Below are 23,668 nucleotides of genomic sequence, written 5' to 3'. Positions count from 1 at the left end.
CGCTCATAACTTGGTCAAAATGTATAGTTTTTCTAAGTAAAAACCACTGCTGTTATCTACATTACAGCGCCGATCACATTATGTAGGAGATAGGGCACTTATAATGTGGTGACAGAGCCTCTTTAAAGAGACACAATCTAAACTCAAAGTCTATCTTATCTACACTTGCTGTGGAGAGGCGGACTATATCTTTTTTTTTTTTTTTTTATGGGATTGCAGACGAAGTCCAGAAAAATATCTGCCCCTGTTAACAACTCCTTGCATTTCACGTCTCCAGTTCTGAAAACCTCTAGAAACATTTACATACCTATGCAGCACATTCATTAATTGCAAAAAATTTTGTTCAGCCCTATAAACCTAAACAAAAACAATTCTGATCAGGTTTAGAAAATTTGGATAGAAAATGTAAAGCGAATATTTACATCTAGAAGTACAATTCATTTCATCCTTGTGGTATGAACAAATAATATGAGTTCCCTGTGAGGCCAAGTGTCCAACTGTGTTAGGCGGAGTTCACACAGAGTTTTTTTCAGGCAGAAAATTCTGATTTTGAGGCAGATTTTGATCTGCCTGCACGCCGTTTGCTGCGTTTTTACGAAATGCGCTTTCTCCGACTCCCATTGATGTCAATGGGAGGTCAGACGCGTAAACGCCTGAAGATAGGGCATGTCGCTTTTTCCCGCAAGCGTTTTTTACCGATTGTGGGGAAAAAAACGCCTCTGCCTCCCATTGAAATCAATGGGAGACATTTTCGAACGTTTTTTGTCTCTGTTTCCGCGTCAAAAAACTGTGTGAACAGGCCTTAGGGTCTGTCCACATCAGCGTCACCCTTCCATTCCTGGGTTGCACTAGACCTTTCCGTTCGTGGGTTCATCCGACAGAAAGGCAAACGGAAACAGTTTCCGTTTGCGCTATTCCGCAAAAAGAACCTGAAACCTTATGAAGCGGAAACGAACGGAAACCATTTGCAACGGAAGCATTACCAATGCAATCAATGGTAATGTAAACGGAAGCTGTGTTTCCATTTACCTTTCAGTTCATGGGTTCCCCCAATGGAAAGGTCTGACAGAACCCATGAACGGAAGGGTGGCACGGATCTGAACACACCCTTAATGGTGTGTAAAGAGTTTGACAATGTTCAGACAAGAACACTGCTCCCCAGTGGCTATTACTCAGATGGAGTGATTGAGAGTAGAATTAGTTAGTATGGGGAGGGGCAACTTCGCATTCATATTGCCCATTTCATTTTCCCCAAAGACCTCTAAAATAGCGGTCCTCAAACGGTTTTGCACCAAGGACCACTTTCATGGAAGAAAATGTTAACAGGGACTGTCAGGGCGGGGTTAGATGGTTGCGGTTGGGGGGTTTAGGGTCAGTTCACACATTGCATAAATACCGCAAATTTCCCATAACGGAATTTGTTGCGGAAAATCCGCAGAGTAATACAGTAGCACCAAAGTGGATGAGAGAGAACAAATCTCATCCACACGCTGCGTAAATAGTGAGCAGAAGAACCACTCAGAAATTGACCTGCGGAGCAAAATTTTATTCTGCAGAATGTAAATTGTATCTGTTTAAACGCTGCTTATTTGTTGCGGGTTTGTTTCCAGGTAAAACCCACAACAAATGGGAGTTGTTACGTTTATTGCAGCGGAAGTCACATGGGATGAAACCTCACCCCAAGAGGCCAGCCTGGACGACGTTAGAGGGTCTTCCTCCTGAGAGGACGTTTCATCCCATGTGACCGCCACTGAAGCCAATCACAGGCTGCAGTGGTATCCGGTGATGAAACTTCATCCTAGCAGGCCGGCTAAATGCTCAGCAATTTTCCGCAGTAGATACATAGGTTTACGGGAAATGTCCGAGCCGTAGATACCATCCGCAAAAATAGGACGTCCTATTTTTCTATTTTACGGACCGTGCTCCTATACTTTATAATGGGAGCATGGCCCGCAAATGTGGGTGACTGTCCGCGGCCGTCCCTGGACGTAATCACGGACCATGATTACGGCCGTGTGCATGAGGCCTAAGCTACAAATCCGCACTGGCCACTAACTACCGGTGACCAGATAAGCTACACTACACCATGTTTTGTTTGATTTTGTTTCTAGGCTTGCAGAGCGGTATCTGTACATTGTGTAAGCAGCAGGTCCAAATTAAAATGTGTGTCCGTAAAATATCAAGGGTAGTTCAAGAAAAATATGCAGAATCCTTCCCTTATGTGTTGATGTCTAATCCGCTTCTTTGCCAGCACAAGTCTAGTGCAAGTGCAAGGATACTGTCCATCAAAACACGAATACACTCAGCCGCATTGTGCATTATAGGACAAAGTGTATGTATATAAGAGACTTGTACAAAGAACCCTGTTCTGACTTTGTGCACTCCAGAGTATTAAAACCAGATCTGTGATGATCCCGTAATAAAGGTAGATTCATTTATATCATCTGGGAACATTTTTCCTGCCGCTAGCAAATGTGGCATGTTAAAATGGCTCAATGACAATATTTAGTTTTGAAAGGGAGGACGAATATGGATCCTTTACATTACACTGCTCCATACATTATTACATTTACTTTTTATTTTTTTTAAATAAAGGATTTCAGCCATATGTTTTGCCTGCCCCTTTTCAACAAAAACAGATGAGAACAATATTTAATATAAAAAAAGAGATTATGGAATTGTCCAGAATTTAATATTTGTTACATTGCAGTGGTTTTCCGTTAAAAGACCAGCCTTTTGGTTAGAAGGGTCCACTAATAAGAGAATTTACATCAACAATAATCTGCTGTCTGCTTCCATGGGCAACCTGCAGAATTTGGAAAATATCTATGTATATGAATAAGCAAAAATATCTCAAAATAAAATGGCCCAAAGTGTTTGCAAAGAAATAACACTTTTCTACATAAATTTGAATAGAGATATGGATGAAGGTTCAAAAGAGGAAAAAAAAAATGTGAATCTATTTACTGAAGCCCCTATGTAGTTTTCAGCATGTGTAGATATGCAGGAATAGGAATAATAAAATTACAGCTTTTATACATTTCCATTAATGCTAAATTAAAATCCAGCCGTTATGAACTTATTTTCCCTTTTCCTTTATTATAGGGTGCTAAATAATATTGTGCCGTTAAAAGTGCTTAATGAGAGAGCATGTCTGGATGTGCAACTTCTTCACTGGGGAACATCACTTGGCCCAGGACGATAGAAATGTAAATGAGTATAAAATAAACATTTAGGAGGCCGACGTCCCAACACGTCTGGCACTCCCTCTCATTGTTGCCCTGTTTTATATTCTAAATAAATCATTTTGTTGCCATTGGTGCGAATTTACAGCGCATGCAGAAGCACGTCTAAGCTTTCTATACATGTCAGTTATACTAGTTCAACAAGAGAGACATCGTACATATAACAGATAAAGAAGGTATTTAGTGGATCATTTTAATCACGTTCTCGGCAGCATATAGAGTGAGATATTGAGATGGCTGTGATCCGGTCTCCCATGCATCAGGCTAGCAACATTATCTAGGAGTATGACCATAGTAGAAGTGTCTTACAAATACTATAAAAATGGATACAGGTTAAACCATAGGTTAGGGGCCAACTATTATATTCTGTAGCAAAAACCATAATCATAAAAATGTCAATACCATTCAAGCGCTTTAAAGAAAAAATGAGCCCAAGTTTCGAACGCTGGAATTTTTTTCCGGAAACCACTCGATCGTTGATTCCATCATGGGCCGTGAAAACAAACGCCAATCAACGTTGATTGATCGGCGCACTAGGTTTGGGGACGAGCGCTCGTTAATCTGATCGATCGTCCTCATACTTTTCCATCATGTCAGCATCACGTCTCCCTGTTTACACAGGGAGATGTGCTGCCAACAACGATAATATTAAATGCTGCATAAACGATACGATCAGACAACAAACAAGTGTTTTATCATTCATCGGCTGATCGCTGCCCTGTAAACAGAGCAATGATCGGGAACGCTCGTTGGTCCAATAATTGGATCACGTAAATGGGCCTTAAGCGGTAAGCATTGCACAACGATGCAACCTATAGACTAGCTTGGGTTCACGATGTGTGCATATTGAATAGTCTGGGATGCAGCGGTCCTTGTGAGTTACAGCTGACTGCAATTTTTAGTGCGGTCAAAGACTAACAATAGTCACACTTCAAAGAAGTCTATTAAAGTCACATCAGGTCACTTGGGAGCCCCTCTGTGCAAGTAACTGGCGGCCAAACTTTCGTGGTTTGAAAATTGGAATTGTGTGAGCAAGAGTTTCTGCCATAGATACCCGCTGCCACACTAATGCCTGTCAAAGATACCTCCCCCTCAAGCATAACAATATATTTTTTGCCAGGAGTGTTCCTTTAATATTAACTTCATTGATTTTTCATTATTGTAATATTTTTGTTAAGTTTTCTTTACCATTATCACATAAACATAGCCATAAAAAGCATAATTCCATAGTATATGAGCACGAGCAGTATAGTAGCCATATATGATGTATACACCTCCGGCAATAAATAAGCCCTTTTCATATGAGAAGGTCACATGCTGCCTAATAAAAAGTATTGGGAATGGCATGAGCCGATTTTAGGCTGAGACTTTAAGTTTGATTAAACTTAGGACTTATCTGAGAAACAGAGCATTTTATGTGCTATTAAGTCTATTTTAGAGTATATAAACATTCAATCCAACATTCTGTGTTTTCATGTTCTCTTTAGGCAGACACAATATTTTTGTGGGCTCTTTTGGGATAAGCGTGCCTGAAGAAAGAATAAACACATTATCCTACCAGTACTGCTTAGATTCCCATATGGCCTGGCCTTTTAAAAAGAACTCAGTCAGAAGGTTCAACACTTCATTTTATTTGTTATTACATACTTTTTGTGCACCAGTAGGCAGAAGGAAAAAGAACCAAAATGAGTTTTCTTCTTAGCTATAATCCACATTGGAAAGAAAAGGGCAAGGTTCTTAAAAGGGTTTTCCAGCCGATAAAAATTGATGGCCTTTCTTCAGGCTAGGCCATCAATGGCTGATGGGTCGGGGTCTGACTCCCGGGACCACCACCGATCAGCGGTTTTGAAAGGGGTGCAACACTCGTACGAGCGCTGCTTGCCCTTCATTTCTACTTGCTCACTGTGAATCTTCGACACACATTTAGCGGTGAATCGCAGCTTTCTTCTCCCATTGAAATGAATGGGAGAAGGCTGCAATACATGTGAATCGCCGCTAAAAGCGTGTCGAAGATTCTGTGAGAAATGATGGGTAAGCAGAGATCGTATGAGTGCTGCACTTTCTTCAAAACAGCTGATCGGCGGGGGTCCCGGGAGTCAGACCCTGACCCATCAGTTATTGATGGCCTTTCCTGAGGATAAGCCATCAATTTTTAATCGGCTGGAAAACCCCTTTCAGGTTATCGTTTTAGCCATGACCGCTTATGAACAAAAAGACTCAGACCCAAAAGACCTGTCATAATTTCAAAAGGTCAGGGATATGGAATGGGGTCCATGGTGAAACCTCAAATCCTTGATGCCACCTCAGATAAAAGTTCGAGAAGGATGAGGGTAAATAAAATGTTTACTACCCAAAACTGTATTTTTTAGATTTTGAGAAACTATTTAACCTTTCCGATCCAGGGTATTTTTGGTCTTCAGGACCAGACACAGTTAAAGGGGTATTCCCATTTCCAGGATATGCCATAAATGTGTGATAGATTCGAGTTAATCTCTTTAGAACTAGGCCCCCTGACCTACTTTCTTCTGCGGTCGCTGGGCTCCAACCACTAAGTTACGAGGTTGCAAGGAAAACGGAAACCGCCGATCATTTTTCTAATATAGAGATTCAAGCCTATTGTGCAGCCAGAGATAAATGATAGAATTCTTTCTTCCTGCAGCCACCACTAGGGGGAGTTTAGGCGCTTAATGAATACTATTATAGTATGGAGTTCAATGTGTAAGCAGTATGACGTAAAGTCCTAAGCTCCCCCTAGTGGTGGCTTCATGCAGCCAGAATTGTAAAGTTAGTCATGTCTATGCAGATGATTTGGAGCTTCACAGTGGGTCACAGTGACAATGTAGAACAATGCAGAGAATGAGTAAGTGTCAGATTCAGGTAGTTCCCTGTGTCATTTCCCAAACCTCAATCCAATAATTAAGTTGTAATATATTACCTTGACACATTTCTTGCTTATATATGGCAATAAGTTTTATTCAATAACGTATTAAACTACCGCCTCGTCAGGTTCCTAGTAACCCCAGGGGCTCCGGTGACCACGCTCTCTATATATTACAACAATGGCTCATCAGAACTAAAAAAGTTATCTGAAGGAGTAGGAGTAAATCTGACTTTTTTACCAAGAGGGGCATCAGAAGAAAGAAAATAACAGCAAAAAAAAAAAAAAATAATACAAGCACCTTAGTTGCGTATTAACATTAAGGATTCATCGGAGTATAATTTATAAAATATAACATATAAAATATGACAAAGGAGATAAGCTGTAACCAAGAGACCTCTGTTCCAAAAATACCCATGCAAAAAAACAAAAAAAATTTAATAAATCAGGGAGGAGTATGGTGCCGCAGTCGAGCATGTGTGCAGCCGCTCCAAGCAACTCTGTGGGCAGTACGGAAGCAGCCAAGTGCTCTTACTCACCTTTTTTCTGCACTTTTTGCCATAAAGTTATATGGAGCGGCATCATGCATGGCACCACCGCTGCTCCACGTGTTTTGGAAGGGATGGGAGCACGATTCTTGCGATTTGCGGTGTCCAAAGTCATAACTTTGATCACCTATCCCATTTATACGTCTTTAATTGCCTGCATCAACAGCACTGTACTCGGTACAAAAAAAAAACTACAATACAAATTTATTGTTTAATCTTTTTTAAAACGTAAAAATAAAAGTAAATAAGTAAAAGTAAATTGGAATTTCAGTTTTCCCCTTTTCAATGTATTAAATTGCAGTTTCCAGTATAAAGTATGGTTTGTGGTCAGTCCATCATTCCATGCCAGTAAGTTTACATGGAATAGCCATTAACTCCTCCAACGCTTCCCATGAAATTCTAAAAGGTCACGACCATAAGTGGAAGTTTGTACCACTTTACCTTTTAAACTTTCAAGCCAAACATTAGGAATTGAACATATAGCTGTGAATCATCGTGATAAACATCCCAAAAGGTGCTCCAGATCAGCGTGAGCACTACATTCCATCCACAATGCCCCTTTTCCCAGGTTTGGGCAGCCACTCTTGTACAATTTATAGCCGTGTTGGTTCAGGCTTGCCTAATGGATTGCACATTGGAATTCTGCCACACAACTCATCAGGAAATTCAGTCTCTTCCCGGCATGAAGAGCACACGTGAACCTGAGAGGGGAATTCATTTCCTTCCCTTTTCGCTGAAACACCATTCTTAAGAAGTACGTGCAGATTTATATTACTTTAAAGGACAAGTTAGTCCTTTTACAAATACTTTTTTTTACTAGTAGTTAGAGGAGAAGAGGAAAATTTGAACATCTGATTTCCTAGAATTGTAGCACTGATTGATGAAGCTCTGGGGAGGACTAGTTCAAAAACATCACAAGTAAAAATAGTGCAGACTATGAAGCAGCTGCAAATAATGAGTTTTCATATTTATCTCACACACTAAAAATATACTGTACATACGTAAATCAGGCAAAAGGAAAGGATTGCGATAGATAGATAGATAGATATCTATCTAGGGCGCCTCTGCCTCCCATTGAAATATAAGGGGGACGATTTCTGCCGTTTTTTGGCGAATGCCTGGAGAGCGTTACCTGCCTGACAGAATTGTGCCAACTGTAAAGTTTGGTGGAGAAGGGATAATGCCATGGGGTTGTTTTTCAAGGGTTCGTCTAGGCCATAAAGACACGGTTGGGGGAATTTGGTGTGGAAAAAAGCGAGTGGCCCACACAGAGCCCTGACCTCAACCCCAACCAACAGCTTTAGGATGAACTAGAACAGAGATTGTGTCCGGCCCTATCGTTCAACATCAGTGTCTGACCTCACAAATGCTCTTCTGGATGAATTAGCAAAAATTCCAACAAAAACACTCCAAAATCGTGTAGAAATCCTTCCCAGAAGAGGGAAAGCTGTATTAGCTGCAAAGGGTGGGACCAACTCCATATGAAATTAGAATGGGATGTCATAAAAGATTCTATAGGCGTAATGTGTTGGTGTCCCAATACTTTTGTCCATGTAGTGTAATATTAAGAAATCAGCACAGAACGTTGGACCCAAAATCAAAATCTGGGCATATCATGGAAGCCACTTCTTTGTCTTGCATGCGCAGAGCACTAGCAACAAGTGTGTATGTGTGGATGGGAGAGTGTTTATCTCACACAATAATATAGATCTGCGTTGGGGTCCCGTTCGGACGTTCCGTCTGAGCTTTCCGTCAGAACGGGACACTGAACAAACACACACGGAACCAGAGGTTTCCGTCACCATTGATTTCAATGGTGACGGATCCGTTGCCCATTGTTTCTGTTTGTCTCTGTTGTGCACCGGACCCGTCGTTTTGCCGGAAACAATAGCATAGACAACTACGCTATTGCTTCGCTACGGCTTCCGGCAAAACTGGTTTCCGTTTGGGTCTGTTCAGGGTCCCGTTCTGAAGGAAAGCTCCGACGGAACGTCAGAACGGGACCCCAACGCAGATGTGAACGAGGCCTTAGCTCATCATGCTAGAACCAAAATAAAAGTCTGTCATATTTACAGAGCCATCCAAAAACAAAATAAATAAATGCAGTCAGCTTATGCCATAATGGTGATTTATAGCATTAAATGACATATGGCGCCTAAAAGATGTGGGCTGGGGTATAAATTGAACTAATTTTGTTTGTTTTTTTTAATACAATTTTTGGTATTGTTTTGCCAAGAGAGCAAACCGAGTTAATGGTTCAGTGGGCCTACTTGCTTGTTGCCCACTTTTAGTCTAATATGAGTATGTGGAGAACAGATGGATGTAGTAAAAGGATATAAAAAAAAGTATAAAGTCACTATACATAGAGGCTGTGAAAGAAATAAAGCTGTTTTGCAAAAACAAAAAGAACACCAATCATATAAATATTAGGTTATATGGATATGGACTTGGATAAAATGCATTACATTCATATACTGTATATGTGAGCCATCCTATATGAAAAGCTGTCAAAGTCAATGTCATGCTAGATTAGGCAATTCCATTACAAAAAATCTGCTCATTTCCAACCAGAGACTTCCTTGTGAATTCTCATTCAATAGACATACGCATAAATACACAATTTTATTTATAAAACACACAATAGCTATACATGCGAATATTCACAGTGGTCACGGACATTCACAGTACTCTGCATCAGTTTCACAATTCCAATGGTTGGGATTCAGGACTAGACGTGCTTTTGTTTCTGGCAGCTACTGACGGTAAGGAAATGAGGTCTTATCCCATGTTAACCTAATATAAGTAAAAAGTCTGAATCACGGACTCAGGTGTTACTTGAAGTAACTGCCTCTAAAACTAACTATTTCTGTAAGAGGTAAAAAAAAAGAAAAAAAATACAATAAGTGTTTTTGCAAAAATCTGCTGTCTTGTCTCTTCTCTGCACTGTATCTACATAGTACTATGGAGACCACCGGCGCCGAACTGACCCTATACGGCTTCTAATGGGGTCGGTCGGGTTACTGGGTGGTGTTCGTTATTTTGATGGGAAAAAAACGGAGCTGCATGCAGCACTATTTTTCCTGTCAAATATGAGGTAATCTGCGAGGGAGGCTTGGACCCTCCAACGCAGATGTGAACAGAGCCTTAAAAGGAAATCTGTCATCGCGATTTTGTACACACACACACACACACACACCTTTCTATCTTTTTGCTAGTATCTTCATTGCAGAGAAAAAAAAAAACTGTGTGTTATACAAATTACACGCAAGTGCTCCGAGGGCGTTCTCAATCCTGGAAAGCGCTCCTGGTCCTCCTCGCTGTGTAACCCTGCCCAACTCCAAGTCTACATTCCCTGGAGCAGTCAATTATGAGCAAGGGGGAGGAGTTGAGAAGGGTTTCACAGCGAGACCAGGAGCACTTGGGACCGCACCCAGAGCATGTGCAAGCTAATTAGCATAACGCAACAGAGGGTGGTCCCAAGCCCCGCAAGTGCTGTGTAACCCTGCTCAACTCCTCCTCCTTGCTCATGATTGACAGTGCCAGGGTATTTAGATCCCCCCCCCCTTGAAAGCTGGAAGAGATGGACGGGGTGGGTTACACTACGAGGAGGACCAGGAGCCCTTTCCAGGATTGGGACCGCCCTTGGAGCACTTGCTCGTAATTTGTATAACAAAGTTCTCTCTCTCGGCAATGAAAATACAAGGAAGGGATACAAAAGGTACGTGTAATGACGGGGTAGGGAGACGGACAAGTGAGCCCTAATCTACCCGCAACCCGGTCCCTGCCTACTTGCACGGCCCGTCCTAGGCGACGGCGTACAACTGGGCGACGGTCCCTACACTCAATATATGTGCACGACAGACCACACAAGACAGGGTACACAGAAGAGAGGGAAGTGGGACAGTTGCCCACGGCAACACCGTGAGCAACAGGAGTAGTGAACGAGCCGAGTCAAACCAGGAGAGTACATGGTAAGAAAAGCAGAGCAGAAGAATAGTCAATTAAGCCAGGGTCGATATGAAGCAGGTCAATTGTAAGTAGCAGGAACAGCAGAGCCAGGAACCAGAGAGAATCACAGGCACAGGACAAGCAGCAAATGCAGGTATACATAGATCAAGGGCGGGAGCTAGAACCGTCTGGCCAGGCTGTGATAGGTTCTCCCACTCCTGAGCCTCCCAGCCTGAGTGGTAGCAGAACGAGTCACTCTAGCAGAGCTAGGCACAGATGCAGGCTGATTAACCACGGGCGTCGACACAGAAGCTGCGTCTGGCAGATCCTTTACAGTACGTGCGCACATGATTTTACGTGACCTAACAAGAGCTAGGATTCTTTTGTTAAGCAAAATCACGATAACCAAAGCTTTTCTTTAAAGGAAATCTGTCAAGTTTTTTTTCTCTATACTAGAATGCACCCTTTATGCCCATGTGCCTAAATAATGTTGCATTTTAGCAACTTTTTTTTTTCTAACAGAAATATGCACTACAATACCTGTTGGCCATTCCACTGCAAAGTGACCACCATCTCTGCGCTTACGCTTAAGTGCAATGTGATGTCACCTTGTCCGGAGGTAGCAGTACATCTATTTGCCAACAAAATGATGTAGGCACAGACAGTACTGCCTCGATTTGTTTCCCCGTAAATAAGCGAGGTACAGATAGTGTGACTTTTGTGTAAGCGATGTTGGCACAAATAGGGCTACTGCTTTGTCTTTCCCTGTAACGGATGTAGGCACATATAGTACTGCCTCCCTGTAATACTAGTATATGTGAAATAAATATATATATATATATATATATATATATCCAACGTCCAGCAGCACCAGTCAAGATTATGAGTGGGTGCGCGCCCTAGGAGCTCGATCACAGCTCCAAGTCTCCTATAGTTGTCCAAGAATAGGCAGCTCTCAAAGTCACAGTGAAGAAAATGGCCTTTTTATGGAGCATGCTTGAAAAAGGCTCCATATGTAGAGCCGAAGCGGTGCACAAGGGCTAATAAAAAGCCCATTTTCTTCACTGTGACTTGGAGTGCTGCCTATTCTTGGACGACTATCTATCTATCTATCTATCTATCTATCTAGTCGTCCAAGAATAGGCAGCACTCCAAGTCACAGTGAAGAAAATATATATATTTGTGAAGAAATTCAGCAGCCGTCCAATTCAAGCAAAAAATAAAGTGCTTTAGTCAATCGAATGCAGAGATGCAAGGTCCTAAGGCTGGACAGAAACGTTGCATCTCTGCATTCGATTGAATAAAGCACATTATTTTTTGCTTAAATTGGACTGCTGCTGAATTTCTTTTTAATATATTATACAGTCCATGGATCAGGATTATCTGCTGTGCACCAGTCACTGTAGTGGGATTTGCTACAGAGTGCTGCTGTGTATATATATATATATATATATATATATATATATATATATATATATATATATATATTATATATATAAAAAACTACTCTGTATGTGAAGTCGATTGCCACAGCAAAAAACTTTCACTGTTCTGTCTACATTGGAAACCAGGCAAGGTAAGGCTGAATTCCATTTGTAAAGTAGATCGCTTGAGGCTGAATTCACATGTGCCCCTTTCTCCATGGTTTTCCCAGGTTGGTTTTTGCCTTTTTGTAAAAAAAAGACAGTAGAATTTTTTACTGTAGTTTGATAAAAAAAAAAAAAGTTTTTAAACAGGTGAATGTAACATGGCACAGCTCTGATTACAGTAATAAAACTGTAACAGAAGTATTGCAGTGCATTGTGCAAGTGATGAAATGTTTAAGTCCCCTAGTGGGACAAAAAAAAAAAATCTATATATATATATATATTTATTTTTTTTTAAATACATTTATTACAATTTAAGGAATAGTTTTTTTTTTAGTTCTTTGGTCATCTTGCCTCCCAAAATAAATGGAATGAAAACTTCCCTTAAAATGGTACCCATAAAGTTACAGTTCGCAAAGCAAAACATAAGCCCTCACACAGCTCCATCACTGGTAGAATGAAAAAAAAAAGTTATGGCTCTAAATTTTTTTTTTTTACAATTCGTTTTCTCCTTAAAGAAGTAAAACATTTAAAAAAACTATATAAATGTAGTATCACCGTAATCATACTGACCCGCATAATAAAGTTAACATGCCATTCTTGCCGCATGGTGAATGCTGTAAAATCAAAAGACAAAATGGCGGAATTGCTGTTTTTTTCCCATTTCACCCAAAAATTCTACAGCTTTTGAGTACATTATAAAATACATGACATGGCACCAGAAAAAAACAACAAAAAAACATACAACTCGCCCTGCAAAAAACAAAACAAAAACCCTCACCCAGCTATGCTGACCGCAATATACAAACTTACGGCTCTTGGAGGGAAGAAATTAAAATGAAACAAAAATGAAAACTGGGTGCAGCGCCAAAGGGTTAAAACAAGAAAGTAGCTTTATTATCTGAAACTAAAAATCCCATTTTTGTTTTTATTCATGTTTTTCTAGGACCGGATGCGGAGAACATGCATTAGGTGTTTTGTTATGCTAAAAATACACACTTTTTGTTACCATAAAATATATGAACCCACCACAGTAAATGTGATTCTATCCAAAAACCTATAGAATACTTGGGACAGACATATCAAAAGCTTGGGAGAAGACTTGGTCAGGTTGTCTCTTGGCTTTTATTAGATGTGATTATCAGACTGTAAACTGATAGAATAATGTACTGACAGATTAAGAGCACGATTCTATCAATAGGGTTGTCTGGCCGACTTTAGAAAAGCCATTGAATACGCTCTTTCATTAACTTTTCCTTGGTGTCATGTTCTGTCTTCATACCAAACATAATTCAGTCTTTGAAATGTTATGAACTCTGTTCACATTGCCGCTGCCCAGGTAAGGACAGGTTCTATAGTCAGAAAGGCATCTCTCTATGTAGTAAATAATTCTTAACACGGACTCCTACATCTTAAAGGGGTGATCCCACCAAATTATCGCCTTTCCACTGTATCGGTAATAAGACTGATCCCGAGTCCCCTCAACAAATCGGAGCTGCAGTTGAACTGGACTCGGCTATCTCCGGCAGTCTCAGAGAATGGAAGCGTCAGAACACATGCGCGATCAGCGCTACATTCATTTAGGGTACTCAGGATCACCGTTCTATCGGTGGGGGTTCCAGTGGAGGGATCCACAGCAATCAAACACGTATCACCTATCCTGTGGATAGACAAGTTGTTGTGGTAGGAAAAACCCTTTAAAAATTCCCTGCATCAGAGGAAGGCAGGCTAGACACTTTTCCTATGTACATACTGCTGGTAACTGTAGGTCCCACCTAGACGAATACATTAGCAAAACTTACTAACAATTAATTGCCCCGACATGAACCTAATAGTCTTAGGGACTTGCTACTTTTAGTACCTGTGGTGTACACATTCAGAAGAATAAAGAGCAAATGAAAGCCTCAAATTATTTTTATGGTAGATACTGACTTTTTTTTAATCTGAATTTATTGCGGAATGAATTGCCATTTTTGTGGCTTAAAGTTGCAATAAAACAACCAGTAAATGCAACAGAGATCTGTTCAAATATAGCATTTCCCCTTTATAGTGTCAGATTTATTTTTATTAGTCAGTAATATGTGAAATCTATATATATATACACACACACAGATCGAGATAGATAGATAGATCTATGTGTATACGTACGTACATGTATTATGTTCGTGCGTGCGTGCATGAATGTATGTATGTGTGCATGTATGTATGTGTGTGCATGTTTGTGTGTGTGTATGTGCGTGCGTGAACGTATGTGTGTGTGTATGTATGTGTGTGCATGTATGATGTGCGCAAATATATATACACATACATATATATATATATATATACATACACACACACACACACACACATACATACATAAACATGCCGTTTCTGTCTGCATTACATCGAATACACATCACTAGGAAGTCCATTAAGCTGGCCATATACATTAGATAAAAGTTGTCCGAACCTGCCGCGATTGGCTGACTATGTAATGTGTATGGGGGTCTCCCGACTGCAGAAACCCAACATGTTCAATCCTTTATTCCACCCTCCTAATGAAAGAGAACTGCATACTCGGCTGAGTTTGCATGTTTATAAACTGTCGGGTAGAATAGCCGTCAGCCGAACGAGCATTAAAGAGGCTCCGTCACCAGATTTTGCAACCCCTATCTGCTGTTGCAGCAGATCGGCGCTGCAATGTAGATTACAGTAACGTTTTTATTTTTTAAAAACGAGCATTTTTGGCCAAGTTATGACCATTTTTGTATTTATGCAAATGAGGCTTGCAAAAGTACAACTGGGCGTGTTTAAAAGTAAAAGTCCAAGTGGGCGTGTATTATGTGCGTACATCGGGGCGTGTTTACTACTTTTACTAGCTGGGCGTTCTGACGAGAAGTATCATCCACTTCTCTTCAGAACGCCCAGCTTCTGGCAGTGCAGACACAGCGTGTTCTCGAGAGATCACGCAGTGTCGTCACTCACTTCCTGCCCCAGGTCCTGCATCGTGTCAGACGAGCGAGGACACATCGGCACCAGAGGCTACAGTGGATTCTGCAGCAGCATCAGCGTTTGCAGGTAAGTCGATGTAGCTACTTACCTGCAAACGCTGATGCTGCTGCAGAAGCAACTGTAGCCTCTGGTGCCGACACGATGCAGGACCTGTGAGTGACGTCACAGATCTGCACTGCCAGAAGCTGGGCGTTGTGAAGAGAAGTGGATGATACTTCTCGTCAGAGCGCCCAGCTAGTAAACGTAGTAAACACGCCCCGATGTACGCACATAATACACGCCCAGTTGGACTTTTACTTTTCAACACGCCCAGTTGGACTTTTGCAAGCCTCATTTGCATAAATACAAAAATGGTCATAACTTGGCCAAAAATGCTCGTTTTTTTAAAATAAAAACGTTACTGTTCTCTACATTGCAGCGCCGATCTGCTGCAATAGCAGATAGGGGTTGCAAAATCTGGTGACAGAGCCTCTTTAAGCCAACCATTACCTACCTGTAGCTTTTCTCTACTTACAGAATTATTACACAAACGTTCAGCTCTCTACCAGCGTTTTTTCTTTAAAAAATTTCAAATATATTTTTATAGCAAACAGATATAGATACCTCTAAGTCATAGCTATAATATATTTAAAATAAAGAATTCCTTAGGGGAGAGTCTCTTTCGTGAACCTCCAACACGCCAATTTGGTCCGTTTCACACATAATATACCCCTTACAGACCAAGGATAGCCATAGATACCTTATAAGTACAACCTAACTCACAATATTCTGGAATAGCAATTCAACTCTGGGTTGTTTATTACATCCGACAGCAGTTTTAATTACTCTCGAACCTCATGGAGTAACAAAAAATAGTTTCTTACCCAATCAGCATTTCCGTGAGCTTTACAAAGCCGACATACGCCAGTTCAAAAGCCCCTCTATGTCTGGACTGCAAGAGGTGATGCTTGAAATAGTCCCCCATTTCATTGACCTGCAATGAATAGAAAGATAAGAAGCATGAATAATAACACGAGAATAGAACGGATGTGATCGATGATCCTGCAGGGCATTTAAAAAAAACAAAAAAAAAATACTATTACAAAGTTGTTAATACCACCACGGTACATTTCTATTTTTTTAAAACAAAAACAAAGTGTTCACAGGTTTACATAGCCTTTAATTATAGGACACCTTTAGGCTGAATGCACACGTTGCGGATTACGTGCGGATTTGCCGTGCGAATTTCCATGCGGCAAATTCGTAGCGTAATAAGGTACCAGCAAAGTAAATGAGATTTCAAGAGATCTCATCTACGCGGTGCATAATTTTCTGCACGTAAATTGACCTGCAGTGCGTATTTTAAAATCTGCAACACGTCAATTTATCCTGCGTTTCCGCTTACGAATTGTATCTCACTAGTTTTACAAAAAAACGCACCAAAATCCACAACAAAAAAACCACACCTATTTACACATCAAAATGTAAAAAAACGCATCAAAAGACGCACCATTAGGTGCAAAATTACGTGTGTATACTTGCGGTTTTGATGCGTATTTTCCGCATGAAATTACGCAAACCTGTGCATTTAGCCTTAATGCTACATTTTTTACACTTCTCAGTGAAATTGCAAAAAAAGAAGATTTTTCCTCTTATATCCAGTTTTTCACATATTTAAAATAACCACATTTTTCATCAATGACATAGGCAGAAAAAAATTCCAGGTTTGCTAAATAAACCGCTGTGATCTGATTACAGGTGATAAAGTAGATATCTGCGTAGCGTCCGGTTCTTAAAACACAAGATTTTAGCATTCCAGGATTATTTATGATTGTACATTTGATAAAAAAATATCAAAAAAAGAGAAAATAAATCTGAAAAAAAGAATGAGATGGAGAAGACAAGACATTGGATAGGTAAGAAGAGTTCACCTTATCTAATCTTAATAAAACTCTCGAGGGCAGTCCTGGTACAGCCCAGCAAAAAGTGCCAGCTGAAGACACGAAGGGTTAATTACTCACATATGTGGACATCTTCATTACATCATCACAACCAGTCATCAGTAAATATTGGTTTAGTGGAATCAGTGGAAATAAAAGCACTTGTATGAGGTTATAAAAAGGGTCTGCTTGGTCTTCCTCTTGCACTTGGATGCAGCGGAGATGCAATATTAGACACAGCCATGAATAAGAGTGGCGCTGTTCGTGTGAAGAAAAAAACCCAAAAACATATAACCCCTCTAAGGGTATGTTCACACTGAGTTTTTTGCAGGCAGAAAATTCTGGCAGGAAAAATCAGCTCAGGTTTTTTCTTTTTAAGTGGTTTTGCACCACACACGTTTTTTTGCTGCAGTTTTTTAGGGCGTTTTTCCCTATTTCTTTAAGAGACCAAATTAAATTCCACACGTGTTTAGAACGAAAAACGCATAAAAAAAAAACCCATCAAAAATCACGGCAAAAAGCGAATTTCCGTCTCCCATTGATTTTAATGGGGTTTTTGAGGCGAAAAACGCCTCACCATAGGGCATGTCTCTTTTTCCCGCGAGCGTTTTTTTTGCTCACGGTAAAAAAAACGCCTCCACCTCCCATTGAAAACAATGGGAGTCAATTATGGACGTTTATTGCAGCGATTTTTGCCTCTGTTTCCGCAGCAAATACAGCAGCAAAAAAACCTCAATGTGAACAGGGCCTTAGGCTGTATTGGATATCAATACAAAATACAGCAAACCTGCAAACCTTGCTAACTTGAGATTTGGAGTCCTGGCAGAGCAGGTAGACTAGTGATCATGAAACAATACAAGCCAACTTGTGAACGTCAAAGTAAATGTGCATAGATCTGTCACGTAAAATGGGTAGCTGAAAGGATGAGCCGCAGAACAGAAATATTGTTTGAATCTCCCACTATGAGACATTGCGGACAAGTCAGCAGCCTCTCACGCAAAGCTAATAGAATAGTTAAAAAGGTTTTCCCACCATAGTAACGGCATATAGTTAGAACATGCCATCACTTTTAGACGGCCTAATATTGGCCATAAAAACGAGCGCAGATAGACAATACAGCACGACGATCTGCGCTTGTTTGCTCCAGTCACAAGTTCCAATGGTAGGTATGCATGGGAACAGGTCATCGTTACCATGATCGTTCGACCCCATGCATTTGCATTAGGTCAGCAACACCTCCCATGTTTACAAAGTTAGACGTGCCGCCGACTAGAAACTGTTTTATTGGCCGCATAAAAGATCAGATCCACCGATGAACGAGCGTTTGCTCGTTTATCGGCTAATCGTTGCCCCCCCATCATTGGCTCATGTAAAAGGCTGAATAGTCTGAATGCCGGTATTCCCACCAATCCTTCGAACTAAGTGTTTCCCTGCTCAGCTATGCTCCTGGTCACACGCTGTGGAGGTGATCAGTGTAGAAGAGGCCTCCAGCCTGCCACAGTTACCTAGTTGATAGGCTTGTACACGCTCCCTGCTTTAAAGAGGCTCAGTCACCACATTATAAGTGGCCTATCTTGTACATGATGTGATCGGCGCTGTAATGTAGATTACAGCAGTGTTTTTTATTTAGAAAAACTATCATTTTTGCCGGAGTTATGACCTCTATTAGATTTATGCTAATGAGTTTCTTAATGAGCAACTGGGCGTGTTTTTACTTGTGGTGACAGAGCCTCTTTAAATCCCGGGAGATCGATTTATACTACATATCAAGTTCTGATTTTAGACCTAATGGTGCAGCTTCATGTTGCTTGATATAACATATAGATGAAATATGGGTTACCATGGTGACAGAACTGGGGTTCAGAGTTTGAATTTGTCCTAGGACAACATCTACAATCTCTGGAAACTTTGCCATATATTGAAGATATACTGAAAGTTTAAAAAAAATATTCCTGTAAAATTGCTCTCAGTCTCTAGGTCGTGTCCGTTTGTCATAGGGAAATTAGAATGCAAGTCTCGCTTAAAAGGTAACTAAACTTTCAGAAAACTTCTGACATGTCATAGTGACATGTCAGAAGTTTTGATTAGTGGGGGTCTGAGAACGGAGACCCCCACCGATTGCTAAAACGAAGCGGCAGAAGCTCTTGGGTGAGCGCTGAGCCGCTTGGTTTCTGCTCGGCTTTTTCTAAGAAAGCAGAGCATTTGGTGTACGGGCTCAATAGAAAGTTTCAGTGCTCAGACCCCCACCGATCAAAACTTCTGACAGGTCACTATGATGTTAGAAGTTTTCTGAAAGTTTAGTTACCCTAGAATCTGTTGACATCACGTTAGGTGATGTACACTCAAAGTATATGTCGGGAGTGCTTCCTAACATGTACGTTAACGTGCCCAGAGAATACAGTTTGCCAAAAATATGTCAAAAGTGTACATTTGGGTAGCAAGTTTGGTTAGTATACCCTTCTTTTGCAACTGTATTCAAAAGCATAGCCGACTACACATTTCCTATGAGGATATAGAATTTTTTTTTAAAAAAATACACTGCGCAGAGACATATGAAATCAGTTGCATATCTGGACTCAAATCCGACAATGTATATGGACTATGGATCATTGAGACACGAGGCAGGGAGCGGCTCAAAACTCCATTCTATTATACAGCAGGACAAAGAGGTTATTTAGATACGAAGTACAAAAAACTTGGTGTCTTGAATTCTTTTAAAATCAATATTGCAAAACCTCTGCCGAATCAGTCATTGCTTAGATTACAGGACATATTTTATATAAATATATAAATATTTCTGGAAATCCTACATTAGGTCCAAAACAAATAACAAAAACAGAATTTACAAGGAAAAATAATATTTTCTTCAGTCATAATAAAACTCTACAACATCGATGTGTGGGAACATAGTGTAGTCCTACTTTGCGATACAAGATGACATTAAATTAAAAAAAACAAAATTAGAAGCAAAGTGAAGCCCGGTTCTCACATCAGCTACAGTTTTGGGCCTAATTTCGATGGGCGTACTGTAAGCGTATTTAACTCTCCGTGCATCCATAACACCCGGACTCAACCTCAGCACAACTGAACAGAACTTAAATCAACATAAGACCATTGGCGAGTTTGCATGTTGCAGCTGCAATATAGACATTAAAATGTGGCCATATTACGCCTTTCACAATTGGCTCTTGGACAATCTCTCATATTCCCTTTTCGTGCAGGGTTTCTCAGATCCAGCCCTCAAGAAAACCCTAGGAGGACAAGTTACAGGATCAACCTGAAGCACTGACCTGGGAAACAAGACCATTTTTTCTGTTAGTTTTGTTTATTGTTCTTTTTTTAGAATAAAATTTTTTTGCAGGTTTTTAGATAACAGAAAAAAGAAACAAGAATACAATATCAGATGGGAAGAACAAATCCACCTATACAGCAGGATACAAAAAATGTAAATAGAAAAAACACGCGTTAATCCCTCACTGTGTTAGGGTAGGTGCACACGACCTATTTTCAGACGTAATGGAGGCGTTTTACGCCTCGAATTACGCCTGAAAAGACGGCTCCAATACGCCTGCAAACATCTGTCCATTGCTTGCAATGGGTCTTACGATGTTCTGTTCAGACGAAGTGTCGTTTTACGCGTCGCTGTCAAAAGACGGCGCGTAAAATTACGCCCGCGTCAAAGTGCAGGACACTTCTTGGGACGATTTTGGAGTCGTTTTTCATTGACTCCAATGAAGAACAGCTCCAATTACGTCTGTAAAAGACGCTGTGAAAAACGCGAGTACATGCAACAACGTCCGAAATTCAGGAGCCATTTTCTCCTGAAAACAGCTCCGTAATTTCAGATGTATTTTGGGTTGTCAAACACAGAGCAATAGGGAGGAAACACAGGATTCATACAGATCACTGCTGGTTAATTGCCCTATGTCCAGGATAACGACAATCTCATTAAGGCCGGAGTGCTGCATGAACGATTTGCAGTATTACTTCATGAAGTTACAGGAATGGTATCCCAAAATCATGAACAGTTAGGGTCTCCGCAGATTTCCACCGTTTAACAATGGTCGATCTGGCGGCATATAAAACATGGCTCACCACCACTATTTGACTGCCTATCTATTTGGGGTGTCACCCACACCGATTGCTAAAACAAACAGGGCAGAAGCTCTCACCCAAGCACTTTGCCTTTTCGGCTGCGATCAGAAATCCTAGTATGCCTGTAGACTGGCTCACATAGGAAGTCTAAGGCTCTGTTCACATTGAGTTTGTCGCGTTTGACGCCGAAAAAACCCCCCCAAAAAAACCACGCCCTTTCTTCAGGCGTATCCGTCTAACGGCCCATTGACATCAATGGGAGGCAGAGAAAGCTATTTTTGTGGCGTTTTGCCCGCTGTGCTCAATGGCCGCAACCGAAATGCGCGGCACGTGTTCTGGCAGCAGGTCAAAATCTGCTTCACAATTCCTGAAGGAATTTTGAGGTATATTCTTCCGCCTGCAAAAAACTGTGTGAACAGGGCCTAAGAGCACATCAACAGGCTTAAGACACGCTCAGACTAGGTTTGCACATCTTTAGGCATACTAGGATTGCCGATTGCAGCAGAAGACGCAAAGTGCTCGGGTGAAAGCTTCTGCCCATTCGTTTTAGCAATCGTGAGGGCCTTGGCACCCCCAAATCGATAGGCAGCCATATTATATATACCGCCTAAACGACCATTGCTAAACGCTGGAAATAGTGTTTGAGCTTCCGCCTGTTTAGCCATCGGTGAGAGTCTCGGCTCCAAGGCCCCACCAATCAAAACTTCTGACATGTCAAAAGTTTGCTGAAACGACAGTTACTCTGAAGTAAACAGTACAATGCTAAAGCGGGATCAAGGTAGAATGAAGAATTAGGAACATGGAATATGAGAATAAACACAACTTCCCAAAACTTATCACCGAGCAGTCTCACCACATGTGACGATAGGTAGCCTTACCCCACACCTCCTCCGGCATAGCTCATCGACATAGGCGATTTGATCCATCTAGCAGGCGTTAAATACCATTGTAGGAAGAGTTTTTTTGTAGTTGTCCTGCGGCCGATATTTTTAGAGCCATTTCTTGACTAAACAAACGCAAATTTCCACTCTTATAGCAAGTGACAATACGGAGATCTTATTCCCACAATAGCATTTGGGATTATTTTAGCCTACAGTATAGGATAGAAGCTAAAGAATCATAAAAAGTGGATATTGCTTTTTCACGTTGGCAGAGAGTGAGAAAAATAAGGATGCTTGTATGGGGAATTGAGGGACACCAGCAGGGACCTGGGAAAGGATATCTCTGATACGCATGTACATAAATAAGTTACTTGGAGAAAGATTACACCTATTGCGAAATGACAAACATATCCTTGTCCAAAAATTTACCAATAGAGGAGATGTCCTGCGCTTCCCACCTTAAATGTGTACAGAAAGACAAGGGGAGCAAAGTGAACGAGGTGCATAGAGGGGGACTCCGAGCACATGGAGAACAATGTATTCCACGCTTTTACCGTAGTCTTCACACGATCATAAAAGGGTGGAGGGTGTGTAATATTGTAAGCAATACCCAGCAAAGAAATCAACGGACCGCCAACATTTGTCCTTTCTTTAGAGACCCATCGATCCATCACTTAGTGTCCTCCTCCTTCCACCAGAATTACATTTTATTTAAAACTGCAGCATCATAGTACGATTTAATATTAGGCTGGGTTCACACGAGCATGTTCGGTCCATAATGGACGGAACGTATTTCGGCCGCAAGTCCCGGACAGAACACACTGCAGGGAGCCGGGCTCCTAGCATCATAGTTATGTACGACGCTAGGAGTCCCTGCCTCTCCGTGGAACTACTGTCCCGTACTGAAAACATGATTACAGTACGGGACAGTTGTCCGGCAGCGAGGCAGGGACTCCTAGCGTCGTATATAACTATGATGCTAGGAGCCCGGCTCCCTGCACTGTGTTCTGTCCGGGACTTGTGGCCTGAATACGTTCCGTCCATTACGGACGTAACATGCTCGTGTGAACCCAGCCTTCGGGCTTTTCCCACCCAAAGTCCAAGGTTTAGTCTCTATTAGACAGTTTTGATCAACGAGGCCGACGGTTTTAAAGAACTATTAGGCTGTATTCACACATGCAGTTTTTGGTGCAGTATTTTGTTCAAAAATTAGGAGTGGATGCAAAAAGAAGGAATAATAAGGAAAACACTAATAATTTTACGTATTTTGGATCCACTCATGGCTTTTGCACAAAAAACGACATTAAAATACGGCCTACAAAATAGCATGCTGTAATACCGGCAGAGCGTCCCCGCCACCGGTTCTCGTACCTCCTTAGGCAGCCTCTTCCTCCCAAAGGTCGCTGGCGTCTGCTGGTATCCTCTGCCACTGTTGCGCTCCAGCCGTCTCTTAAAGGGCCAGTACACAAAATTGTAATTCACTCATCCAATTCCAGTTGCTTCCAGGACTACTTAAATAGGCTCTGTCACCGCATTATAAGTGGCCTATATTGTACATGATGTGATCGGCGCTG

General features: G+C 41.2%; 1 protein-coding gene across 2 annotated transcripts in view; it reads right to left on the bottom strand.

Annotated features, from left to right (window-relative positions):
• Positions 1-23,668, bottom strand: part of THADA (THADA armadillo repeat containing) — a 479,325-nt gene that overhangs the window by 373,125 nt on the left and 82,532 nt on the right. For both annotated transcript variants that reach the window (XM_075863236.1, XM_075863235.1), the window contains exon 22: positions 16,063-16,172. In XM_075863236.1, coding sequence (XP_075719351.1) covers positions 16,063-16,172 — 110 coding nt within the window. The remainder of the gene's footprint in view (positions 1-16,062; positions 16,173-23,668) is intronic.

Source organism: Rhinoderma darwinii, chromosome 4 (assembly GCF_050947455.1).
Source record: "Rhinoderma darwinii isolate aRhiDar2 chromosome 4, aRhiDar2.hap1, whole genome shotgun sequence".
In the NCBI taxonomy this organism is placed as follows: domain Eukaryota; kingdom Metazoa; phylum Chordata; class Amphibia; order Anura; family Rhinodermatidae; genus Rhinoderma; species Rhinoderma darwinii.
This window is presented reverse-complemented; position numbering and strand designations above follow the sequence as displayed.